Source organism: Poromitra crassiceps, assembly GCF_964638095.1.
Source record: "Poromitra crassiceps genome assembly, chromosome: 3".
Lineage (NCBI taxonomy): Eukaryota > Metazoa > Chordata > Actinopteri > Beryciformes > Melamphaidae > Poromitra > Poromitra crassiceps.
In genome coordinates this window covers 42,942,600-42,956,238 of record NC_139625.1, presented here as the reverse complement: position 1 = coordinate 42,956,238, position 13,639 = coordinate 42,942,600, and the positions used below count along the sequence as shown (strand labels likewise).

The 13,639-nt window shown below is 41.2% G+C and overlaps 1 protein-coding gene across 2 annotated transcripts in view; it reads right to left on the bottom strand.

The window, feature by feature from the left end:
• kcnh5b (potassium voltage-gated channel, subfamily H (eag-related), member 5b) overlaps positions 1–13,639 on the bottom strand; it is a gene marked incomplete at both ends in the record, with an annotated part of 453,140 nt that overhangs the window by 392,650 nt on the left and 46,851 nt on the right. For both annotated transcript variants that reach the window (XM_083633600.1, XM_083633601.1), the window contains one exon: positions 920–1,043. In XM_083633600.1, the coding sequence (XP_083489726.1) occupies positions 920–1,043 (124 nt within the window). The remainder of the gene's footprint in view (positions 1–919; positions 1,044–13,639) is intronic.

Here is a 13,639-nt window from a genome sequence, read left to right as displayed (position 1 = left end):
TCAAAGGTAAAGGTCACTGTGACCTCACGAATGCCATTTTCAAGCTCGGTAACGCCATATCTCAGTAACACCTTGATGAAATTTGTTCACATTTGGTTCAAACATCAAAGTCTGGACGGACATGCATGTCGACTGCTCACTTGTTGGAGGAGGCATATACTGTATCTGCGGTGCGGTCATCTAGTTTAAATAATGTATCAAATGGAATAATAATAAAAGAACATGCACTCTTTTTGCAGGATAAATGGAATGCTTTGAAAAACATTTTAGAGGTAAAAACAATTAATCATGGCTAATCTTGTGGGGTTGTAACTCATAAAATAGCTGGTATTGGTTTTTAACAATGAAAGCATACAAGTTCCATTGTAACTGAACCATTAAAGAAATATTGCTTTCCATTGCAACAGACCCAGGGGCTAAGTAAGATGATAAGGCTACCATATATTTAGTTTCTAATTATGTAAAGGCAAAGGAATGATACAAATTTCATGTTTCATATGATCTAGTTATGCTGTGGAAGCAATTACAATAGAGCAATATGATTAAAGCATTGCAATATTAAATAATTAAATTAATAAAATAACGCTGTAATCTTGCACACAACAACAATAATTGCATATGGTGGAACAGATATCTAGACTAAGGGTAGGGCTGGGCGATAATTTAATATTATCGTTTATCGTCTTTCACTGGAATCATACCGTGATGATATGAAGTTATTTTAAGATCGTGAGACAGGTCTGCTGTCTGAATTGATGATGACAAGCAAATTCTACTTAAAAACCCATCAAATTAGGTATGGTAGGAATATTATTTTAATATTTCTCTGTTGTTTGACATCACACTTAATCGCCCAGCCCTACCTAAGGGTCGAATGACCTCTAATAATAGTAGAAAATGAGAGGAGCCATCAGTGTACCTGCATGTGCTGCTCTTCTGCATGACCTCAGCCCGGTGGAAGCCAGACAGCTTGCAGAAGCCGTCATTGCTGTAGACTACAGGCCACTCCACAATCTGAGCGTTTCCCAGCAGGAAGCTGCTCTCTGCATGACGGGGCACAGGGCAAAACTCAGGTCAGCCTCAGTCACAATGTCCAACATGCAAAACACAGAAGAGTCAGGACTCAGGGCAGCCTCAGTCACAATGTCCAACATGCAAAACACAGAGGAGGCAGGAAAGAGCATGGTGCATTTATTTTTATGAATAAAAGATTTGGGCTCATGATTAGTATGAAAGTACCCTAAAAAAACTAAATGTTTCTTTTTTTACAGCCCCCCCATGGCAGAAATATGCACCTGTTGCTGGACGTTCTACTGGGGCTGACTGACACCACACATGTACAGTTCCATTTCAAGAACAGTGCCCCCTGCAGTTTAACAAAAACGAGTCCCCCCCCCCCCGAAAGTCCTATATACCCCTCCCACCAGGGGTGAAAGTGGTTTGAATTTCTTACAGGAACTATAGGCCTACTACCCCAACCTTCATCGTTTCATATTGTTCTCCTCCCGCCCCCAGCTTCATGCATCCCTGAACACACACATCCATTTGTTTAATGCCTGTATGGTGTAGAAATTAGAAACACTTGATAATATGTATAGTGAATTATTTATTTAAACATTACAACAACAGACTCTCCTATGTGGACTATCATGTGTGATTTCAACTCTCCTTTTTGACCAAAACATTTACCACACACTGAACAATTAAATTGTTTCTCTCCTGTGTGAACTATCATGTGTCTCTTCAAGTCTCCTTTATGGCAAAACATTTACCACTCACTGAACAATTAAATTGTTTCTCTCCTGTGTGAACTATTGTGTCTCTTCAAGTCTTCTTTGCCAACCGCCATTAAACAACAGAAGAAGACATTTCACGATAACAGCACTCACCCTTCACTCACTGTATTATCACTCTGCTTCACACGGCTGCTCTATCATTACCTATTACATCCAGCCTGTTAGCTGCTAGACTCAGCTCTCAGTCTTAATCCATTTCACTACCTTTGGTGGTTAGGTGGCGCTGTTGGCGCCGCTCACCAAACGTCTGGAAACCGAGACTAGTTAGCTGCTGATTTACTCCACAAAGTAAAACCGTTTTCAAAATATGCGTTATTTTGATAAACAGACCTCACAACGGGGCTCTATAGAGTTACCTGTGCTTAGTACCATTATTAATCCATCATAAAGATAACAATGTTTCTGGTAGTTTGCTAAAATACTAGTGCTAATCTGTTAGCGAGCTATCGGGCAAGCTTCTTCTTCTTCTGCTGCTTCTAATAGCTCTGCAGCAGACTAGATGCCTTGAGGCACATCTCTGCCTCTCACTGGTTGGAAATATTACTGTTTCTGCTTGCTGCATAACGTCAGCCATGTGTTTCCTGGTTAGAAATTATGTGATCTGATTCCTTCTGCACTCTGCAGCAATCGGATTTTGATTGACAGGCAGCTGCATGTCTTTCCCCAACGGCGTTCAGGCACGGAAAGTCTTACAGGAACTGCGCACCGGACGGTTCCGGCCCACTTTCACCAGTGCCTCCCACATATTAATGCAATGTGGTCTCCAACCGGCACCATTCTTCTTATATTATGCTCTACACTGTAGAGTCTACATAAATGGGGCCTGGTCAGTGTGTGTGTGTGTGTGCTTACTCCAATTTGCTGCACATGTACCTGTAAAACAATTTTGCCTATAAATACCTGCTTCTCAGAATAACATCCAGTTGGGGGGTAGGGACATAAAAATAGTAACATGGAATATCAAGGGGCTAGGTAAGCAAGTCAAAAGAGAGAAGGTGTTCAAGCACCTTAAAGGTCCTTACACACCGAGCACGTATTTTTCGTGCGATTAATTTGCACGTCAATAATATTTTCCGAACCTATATCAGTCAATGCAACCGTGCATACCAACGGCGAAGTTTCGCTGAGCGTTTTTGCGGTGTTTATTTTTTCGAACCACGGTCGATTTTTCAGAAATTCGCTTCCGACGTGTACACATCTGTGGCTGTGATTGACAGGTGGGTCAAAACTCGCATCGCAATTTCGTGCCGTATATTCGCATCGCTCCCGATGTGTAAGGACCTTAACTCGCTGTCTGCAAATATAAGCCTTTTGCAGGAAACTCATGTCATGTCAACGCTAGGGATGGGCATCGAATTTCGAATTTTCGAATAATCGTTGTTATTATCAAGGTCGACTTTTATTATTGAAATTCGAAATTCGTTTATTGAATTTTTTTTTTTTTTTTTTGGTGAGTGAAATGTTGCATTGTCTCCCCTGATTCTAAGTATAGTCGAATCGCTTGGTTTGAGCAAGTAAAACAATTTTTATAAGCAACCTCTCCCTCTTCATGGGATTTCATCCGCCATTCATTTTTCCATAAACCTTGCTTAAAATGCTTATAAAAATTGTTTTCCTTGCTCAAACCAAGCGATTCGACTATACTTAGAATCACAATTTTTTTTTTTTTTTTTTTTTTTTACATTTTTAATTTTTTTTACATTTTATTTTTATTTTCGAATTTCGATTAAAAGTCGACTTTGGCCAGCGAATTTCGAATAGTGTTTTTGCTAGAAATGCCCATCCCTAGTCAATGCAACAACATAAGCTGAGGTGCAACTGGGTTTCCCAGGTCTACCAAGCATCATTTTCATCCCACGCTCGTGGTGACGCCATCCTCTTCAATAAAAACACTCCATTCCAGCTCACCGCCATCACCCCAGATCCTTTTGGAAGGTACATTTTAATTTCTGGCACTATTAATTATTTTCCATTAACTCTACTCAATATTTATGGTCCCAATACAGATGAACCCACCTTTTTCAAAAATGTTTTTGATTTACTTCCTGATGCTAATAACTCGAACATCATAATTGGAGGTGACTTGAACTGCTACTTAGATCCACACTTAGACAGATTATCCTCACACCCACCCCCACATATTTCATCAGTACAGGTCTTAAACAGTTTGATTAAATCTAGAAATCTGGTCGATGTTTGGAGGATTCATCACCCCATTGATAGGGAATATTCATTCTACTCTCATGTGCATACGTCCTACAGCAGAATAGACTACTTTCTAATAGACTCTCAATTGCTATCCCACGTCACTGACACGAAATACCATAACATACTGATTTCTGACCATAGCCCCTTGACATTGTCCCTAAGTCTCTCTCTCCCCAAACAGACTCACTCTTGGCGTTTCAACACTTCCTTGCTCGCTGAGGGGAAATTCATAGAGTATATCACCTCTAAATTGAGATACTTTATGGAATTCAATGACAACGGTGAAGTCTCGGATTCCACACTATGGGAAACATTAAAAGCTGTCATTTGTGGGGACATAATCTCATATGAATCCGCTGCTAGAAAGGAGAGACGGAGCCGATTATTGGAGATTGAGAATACTCTCCCCGCCCTTGAAGCGACATACCAGGTCTCAAAATCATCTGAAGATTATAATAAGATACTGAAGCTAAAATATGAATATAACTGCATCCTGGGTGGTCAAATAAATACTCTCCTCTTAAAGTTGAGACAAAAACAATTTGAATTGGGCGATAAGCCCGAGGGGCTCCTGTCGCGCCAGCTTAAGGGTGTCCAAGCCTCCAGGTCAATCCTCACTATTAAATAAAAGAGGGGCACCTTGCTGACTAACCCTAAAGAGATAAATGATTGTTTTAGAGAGTTTTACAGTGAACTCTACTCATCTAAGTACGATGCTGCTCAGTCTGATCTGAATGACTTCTTTGACCCTCTCGAAACACCCAAACTTTGCGATGCTGCCAGAGAGGACTTAGACTCTGATTTCACATTGGAAGAAATAACATCTGCCATTAAATCATTCCCATCAGGCAAAGCGCCCGGACCGGATGGCTTTGGCGCTGAATTCTACAAGAAATTCTGTGACATTCTTGCCCCACTCCTCCTCAGAATGATATCCAGCTCTAAGAAAGACAATGCCTTACCTAAAACATTGTATGAAGCTAACATCTCCCTTATTTTAAAAAAGGGGAAGGAGGAAGTAGACCCGGCAAGCTACAGACCCATAGCGCTGCAGAACTTTGACAGAAAGATAATCACTAAAATGTTGGCCACCCGGTTAAATAAGCATTTGTCATCTATCATTCAACCCGACCAAACAGGGTTCATCCCAAATAGGTTATCTTTCTCCAATGTCAGACGTCTCCTCAATACTATATATACAGATCATAGTAAGAGTAACGGCGCAGCTATTTTATCGCTTGACGCACAGAAGGCATTTGATCAGGTTGAGTGGCCTTATATATGTTTGAGTCACTGCGTAGATTCGGGTTCGGCAAATCATTCATATCCTGGGTAAAGCTTATATATGCTAGTCCAACATGTTCAGTAATAACCAATGGCGACAAGTCAACTAGATTTTCACTACTTCGCTCGGTCCAGCAGGGTTGCCCTCTCTCGCCGGCCCTCTTCGCCGTTGCACTTGAACCCCTAGCCCTAAAAATACGTAGTCACCCAAGCCTTGCCGGCCTGGAGGTAGGTGGTACTGAAACGCGTATCAGTTTGTATGCCGACGATATAATATTATATCTACATAACTCAGAAAAATCGATCCCCCCTCTCCTAGAACTAGTCACCTCCTTTAGTAAACTCTCTGGGTACACAATTAACTGGACAAAGAGTGACTTTATGCCTCTCTCTGATGTTTTCACTCCCGGCTTTCTGGAAAATCTCCCATTCAAATTGGCAAAAGGACCACCTCACTTATCTTGGTTTGACCATACCCAGAGATCCGGAACTAATAGTTAAGTTGAATTTTGATGACTTTATTCTAAGACTTAAACAATGTATAGAAAACTGGAAAATCTTGCCTCTGTCTATGATTGGTCGCATAAATTCAATTAAGATGGTCTCACTTCCCCAGTTCCTCTATTTGTGTCAGAACCTCCCCATTTTTCTCACAGTGGCTTTTTTTACAAAACTGGACTCCATAATTATGTCTTACATCTGGAACTATAAGAATCATAGAATTTCAAAAATTCATTTGCAAAAACCCAAGTCTGAAGGAGGCCTGGCCTTACCAGTGTTTAGGCACTATTACTGGGCTGCTAATGTTAGAGCTCTAATGTTTTGGCTTCAAGGAACGCCTGGTAATCTGACTTCCGGGGCCCCCCTGTGGTTAAAAATGGAGGCCAGCTCTGTTGGCAACTCCTCACTGCCAGCTATATTGTTTGCTTAGTTAGAGAACCCTGGGACCTTAGAAAATTCAAGCTTTGTTGTGAAAAACTCTGTTAGAATCCTAAACCAAATTAGGAATGTTTTGAATCTACCAGACGTTTCTGTTCACATGCCAATCTGTTTCAGTCACTCTTTTCTGCCCCCATGGTCAGACAGAAACTACCATGCCTGGAGTGAGAGGGGTCTAGTTTCCATCAAAGACTTATACTGCCCTGCAAAGCTAAAAGGGGGTAACTCAATTTTTGTCAAAAATGAGTTTTTGTCATTTTTGGAACATTGAAGATCTGCTTTATCATGTGGAAAAATATCTTGAGTCAATTGTGTTGTTTTTTGGAGAAAATAGGGGGTCACATTTACAGTAACTTCCAAAAGCCCTAGAAAAGCCAAGCAAGACTAAGGTAACATCAGTTACGGTTGTTTGGTTTGGTTTGACTGCACTCTGAATACTCTGCCATGCAACGCAAAAAGGGGGTAACTCACCAGAATGCTCAGGTTGAGTTGAGGTATGAGTTACCTTACTGGGCAGGCCTAATATCATGATTATGACATCAGACCGATACCATGCCACCCCCACCCACACAGACACCCACACCACCCACATTAACTCCCAAGGTTGCCAGCTCATACGGCATTAACCCCCTAACCCTTATACATTAACCCGCGAGGCACCTCATATGACATTAACCCCCGAGGCACCAGCTCATACCACATTTACCCCCGAGGCTCCAGCTCGTACAACATTAACCCCAGAGATGCCAACTCATATGACATTAACCCCCGAGGTGCCAGCTCATACCACATTAACCCCCGAGGCGCCAGCTTATACGACATTAACCCCCGAGGCACCAGCTCATACCACATTAACCCCGATGCGCCAGCTCATACAAATTTAACCCCCGTGGTGCCAGCTCGTACAACATTAACTCCTGAGGTACCAGCTCATACCACATTAACCCCGAGGCACCGCGCATATGAAATTAACCCCGGAGGTGCAAGCTCATACAACATTAACCCCGAGGCACCAGCTCATATGACATTAACCCCCGAGGCGCCAGCTCATACCACATTAACCCCGAGGCGCCAGCTCATACAACATTAACCCCCGAGGCGTCGCTCATATGAAATTAACCCCAGAGGTGCCAGCTCATACAACATTAACCCCTGAGGTGCCGCTCATATAAAATTAACCCCAGAGGTGCCAGCTCATACGGCATTATCCCCCGAGGTGCCAGCTCATACAACATTAACCCTCCAGGTACCAGCTCATACAACATTAACCCTCCAGGTACCAGCTCATACAACATTAACCCCTGAGGCACCGCGGATATGAAATTAACCCCAGAGGTGCCAGCTCATATGACATTAACCCCCGAGGCACCAGCTCATATGACATTAACCACTGAGCTACCAGCTCATACAACATTAACCCAGAGGTGCCGCTCATATGAAATTAACCCCAGATGTGCCAGCTCATACGACATCAACCCCAGAGGAGCCAGCTCATACAACATTAACCCCGAGGTGCCGCTCATATGAAATTAACCCCAGATGTGCCAGCTCATACGACATCAACCCCAGAGGAGCCAGCTCATACAACATTAACCCCCGAGGCGCCAACACAGACACACAACGGGCCAACAAGAGTCCCACCAAACTAGGCTTGAAGGATGTGTAGCGGCCTGATAATCTAGTTATATTATATTTATATGTATATTATATTAAGCGTAATTGTGCCATGAACATGAGACTTTATCTCTATGTTATCATTATTATCATATACTGGTTTTATATAGTGATAAGCAACCAAATGAAGGATCAAATTGAAGTTACTGTCTTTTTGCTTGGCATCACCCCTTATTATTTTGCAGACAATGCAAAGCCAGAGTAAGGTAACTTCCAAATAAGGGTCAAAGGTCAAGTTTGAGCTAAAAAAAAATATGTAGATAAATAACTACATTAAATAAACAAATAATTAACACATTTCCAGTTTTCTTCTGATGGAAAGGTTTTGTCTGTGCCTCGTTCATCCTAGATAAAAACTGCCCACTCCAATCAGAAGGTGTGACATATGTTAATACCTTTCCAGTGTGTCCAATTATTTCCAGATATATGAAAAATCAATACAACAAGCAATTCTGATATTTAGAACATTATTTTATATAGAGAATTTTGCATATTTATGTACAAAGCAGATCAAGTATTATATTACCCCATTCAGAGATCTCAGAGGTGGATTTGCAGTGGTCTTTCCCTCACAGCTGATATGAAGCAGGTCAAAAGAAGACCCCTGAAAACCGACCCCTCCCTTCTCTTTTGCCTGTGCTTTTAAACTACATTCCCTTGGGGGCGTCTGTCTTCCGGTATGGTTCCTCCTCCATCTAGTGTCATCCTTCACTGCTGGGCTGGTCATTGGTGGTCACCTACTTGACAGGCATGTTTTTCTCCCCCTCTCTGTCCACATCATGTGACCTAGCTCTCCCACTGGAGGTGACAGCTCTAACCCTCTCCTTGAATACTGGTCATCCATTTTATTTCCTATCTACCAAAGCAACTGTCAATATATTTACTTTAAATTCCTATTTTGATTCTTATAATTTGGGTCAGCTAATTTAGCTATTTACCTATTAAAGTCCTAGTTTAGAACATTATGTAAGGTTATTGTTAGACTTGATAAACTAAACTATATTCTGGATAGGATCGAATTCAGCTATATTTGGGCTAATCCCAGTCTAAACTGGAAAAACAATCATACAGTTCAGACTTACTGTCTCTCGGTCTGTAACCACCCTAAGGATGTAACCAGAATAAGAGCGTATTCTTCAATCAAAACAGAGAAAAACTCACCCTGTTTAAACCGGATGAGAAACTCTTATCAATTACCACTTATCAACTAATTTGACTATACCTTTATTTTCCAATCGGTTGCAATAATAACAATAGGCTATTATTTATCTAGATATTATATAGCTCCCTTATTGTGTAGCAAGTAATGCAAGTTTGAAGTTATTCAAAACACAGAAATACAACATCAGACTGATCTAAACACACTCTATTCTCATAAGATAACCAATATATATTCTGCTGATCATCCAACATTCCCAGCCGGGCCGTCTGAGATTCAAATCATGGTTCCTCTCCTCTGCTCTGTGCTGCGTCTGATCCTGTCTCCTCGGCGGGAAAAGTCAGCACATCGAATGTATAGTCTAAACTTTATTCCATATCAGATATCCAAACCAGTCAGTCAATCAGTAAGATATATATGCACAATATGCATCAATATACATACAACACTGTGATGCTTCTCACAGAAACCCCTCATCCTGTGGGGGCTTTGTGGAATGTGTCTCCCACCTCCTCTGTTGATGCTCTGCAGCCATTTGTCTTAGAGAAAGCCATAAACTCTGTGTTGTTTTCCAGTCCCTATCCCAAAGTGACTAAGTGACTGAGCAGAGACATTAAAAGAATGTCCTTTTGTCAGCCGATCTCCGTGACCTCTGCCCCAACCATATCCTAAATGACCGTCCTTGTGCAGCTTATCCACCCGGCCATCCGAGACCCTGTGTAATGTTCTCCAGACCTTCCTTAAACAAGGCTTAAAACAACAGCTTGTCACACACAAAACATTGTTCAACTCCACAGAACCTTCTACTGGTTAATTCCCATGGTCAGCACGTCTCCTAATAGAAATGAAGAAAGTTCATCATTACACAAACTCAGCCGCTCCTCCGATGACCTAGAACAGAACATTTAAACATAATTAAAGATATATTTGAATTAACAAATGACAAGATCATCTCTGTAATTGCATATTTTTCATATCAGCATGCAGGGCCGCCATGCTGGAGTATCCGCCTCCTGTTGAGTCCAAACTGGGCCTATGGAGAAATGTTTGATCAAAATACCATAGATTGGGGAGAGAAATCTATCAATCCCCCTTTTCACACCTCCAATAGAGGTGTGAAACCACCTAACTTATTGATCTCGTCTCATGGCAGCAGTCGGCCAATTGCATTTTTTCCTGAAACATAGCATATTATATTAGCACTGTGATTTGAGTTATTTTAAACATATTCTTCAACTTGGCTCTTCATCTTGGCTCCTTATTGAATCTAACATAACCCCCAGTTGAAACCCCCCTAACGACAACATTCAGTTCATTCAGTAACATAACTGTTCCCATATCTTTCCTGAAACCCACTTAGACAACATTAAACCTCAGCACAAACACAACTTAACCCCATTAATGCATCTAATCATTTCCAAATTTGTCATAATAATGGTTGCCCCCTTGTCCCAATTTGCACCCAAATAAGTGCATAAGACTATTTGCTTAGATCGCACTATGCAAAAATGAAACCCACATCTTCAATATTGGAATTGTCCCGGTGTGAAGGTCCTCCTGGTGACTTACCACCGTACCTGTAAACATCAGATTTCACAATGTGCCTGTATTTTAAACAAAATAATTTCTTGTATTCTTATTAGTACAACAAATACGCACGTACGGCAGATAATGTTTGAGATACTCTGTGAGTACATATTCAATTGTTTACTTTATAATTTGATTGCAATGCACCTCATAAACAAGATGGCTCCTTGAGTCTGCCTTTCAAGTTTACAGATTTCGTGTACATGTCTTGAGTGGGTTGGATGAATTCCCAAAAAAACAACTGCTTTAAGAGCTAGCTTATTGGGGTGGGTCAGTCCCCAGACTGAGGCAAAACAACAATACTCTAAATGCAAACTCAAGTATAATCTCGTCCTCAGAGGAGGCCATTGACTTATTTATAGATACTTTTGAAAACATCTCCTGCGTGCTTAAGTGTAAATTTAGCTATGTGTAGCTTTTCTCAAACGAAAAAATGATAGTGTATCTTACCTGGGTTTGAGCTAGTTCTTCTATAGGGACGACAGAGAGAATTTTCAAGTTAATCAACAAACCCTTCATTTATGCAAAGTTGTCAACTAAACAAACTCATCATATAACTATTGTTCTTTTATGTGTCACTGCAAACTTCCTATTCAGTGAGTATTACTATATAATGATGTGCAGTATTCAGTGTTCCCCACTGCTGTACTTTCCCATTCCAATCTATTTTTCATAACTCATTATATCTGACACTTCGTCAGTGTGTTTTGCTGAGATTTAACCCTCCATCTGGGTCCATTCTATATTCTCCGCATTCATTCACCATGCATTCCACAATGTATGGGGACCCCCCTTTGGTCTAAATTAATCAAACAACTATCAATATGGTCAGATCAATTGACACCTCAAACGAGTAATCATTAATGAATCCTCCCCGCCAATTGATGCACACTGAAACTCCAGTAGGCTACCCCTACCACAAATGATGTCATCAAGAATGTTCCAAAGCTGAACAGACATCATTTCACATATCACAACCACACCGACAAAATACAGCACCATTTCGCCAATCTAAATATTATAATCAATGCTTTCATTCTCCATAGAATCAATGAACGTTCACGCCCCATACTATCAGCATTGTATTCCCAACCATCCACATAAAAACCCACATTCCACAAACTTCATCACACATACCAACAGTAGTTGTGTAGGGTTGGCACCATAGAAAAAGAAAATAAAAAGCCATTTTTAGAACTTCCGCAAAAAGGGCACTTCCGCTTTTTGAAAAGGGGAAGTGGTTTCTTTTTGGGTAAAAATCAATTTCTCAGTACTTCTGCAAAGTGCACTTCTCCATTTTTTTTTGCCTTGTGTTTAAAGCCATTTTGAGCAAAAAATGCTTTATTCCACCTCTTCCGCAAAAGGGTACTTCTGTTTTTAAATCACTTTTCTTGTGAAAAAGTGATTATTTCAAAAGGCCTCCAAAGGCCACTTCCCCTTTTTCCCCCATACCACAGCTCACGACAAAATAGCAGCGTTTTTTTTTATCTCGGGGCAAATACATTTGGCCCATTTGAGCAATCATTATGTAACCCAGCGCTGACCATTTCCACTGTCTACAAACACCTCTCCTTTGCTCGCTGTTGTTATGGACGCAGCTTGTGAAACATCAGCATTTTCTATCTCGGCCAAATACATTTGGCCCATTTTAGGAGCTACTAAACTAGCCTACAGATTCCTCTATCTCAAACCCCTCACCAAGACAGATTCCTCTGCCTGTTGATGTTTTCTCTGACTCAACTGGCCCCCAGGTTCCCCTTTCCACCCCTCCCCCACGTTTTATCACTTCCGTTTTAAATAAACTTGTTTGTTTTTGACCGTCAGGTGGGCGTACCCGGCAACACGTAACACCCCTTGAAAGCTACGAATAGCGGCGAGATCAGGTGGGCGTTCCCGGCAGCACGTAACGCCCCCTTGAAAGCTATGAATAGCTGCTTGCTCACGTATTTCTCTGACTCACCCATAGAGGCCCCACAGTTTTTTCCTCCCATGCCCCGCTTATATGTATGTACAATACAATGTACAATGTATCCACCATTCAAATATTCCATAATTGCATATTGTGCATGCAAATATTCCATAATTGCATGTTGAGCAGGCTATCTTAGCTAGTATAGCCTACTAATGTATAGCAAAGCATTCTGGGTATTCCCAAGGCTATTCTGTAGATTCCATCCGGGCAACACACACACACACACACACACACACACACCCACCCACCCACCCACCCACCCACTCACACACATATTCACAGCCAGCCACAAACACACGCACCCACAAATTCACAGGTAAACATGACACACTGAAACATTCCAGTCAACTTCATCATTCATGTGTGATATTATGTATTTTCCCATGTTTTTCCCACTCCGGATCCAATTGTGACATCACCATTATGTTTTTTTGATAGGCTATAAGCCTATTAAGCTTTGAATTAAATATGATCAATACAGATTGAGGTTTCAATTTCAGGTTTGAATTGAAAACGATTGAATACAGACTATGGTGTATGACTATGCCGTTTGCCCTGTCTCCCTTATCGCCGTAATGCATTATGGGTAGTCAGATAATACCGGTACTTTGGCTAATGTATCAGCTAACACTACTTACTTTGCATTACAGTAAAACGCCACTGAATGACCAAATTGATGCATTGATAAAAGTTAGTTTGTTGTTTATGCGTATGCAATAACGGATGCGTTATTATATTTACTGGAATACATACACACGCCAGCCTATGTGTCCTATCAGAGTTTGTTACGTTATTGTACAGCATTTGGTTCAAACACAGCTGCATCACTATACGTGTGAGCGTAAGTATTAATGGTTTACAACTTGTTTGTGTTGTACAGCATTTGGTTCAAACATATGGCGACATTGAATCAGTGTTAGCTTAGCGCTAGCTAGCTAGCATACACTACGATCTGTAGAATTGGCCTGGTCTTGGTCGATATGACCAAAAATTGATATAACGGTTCAGTAGCATGGACCC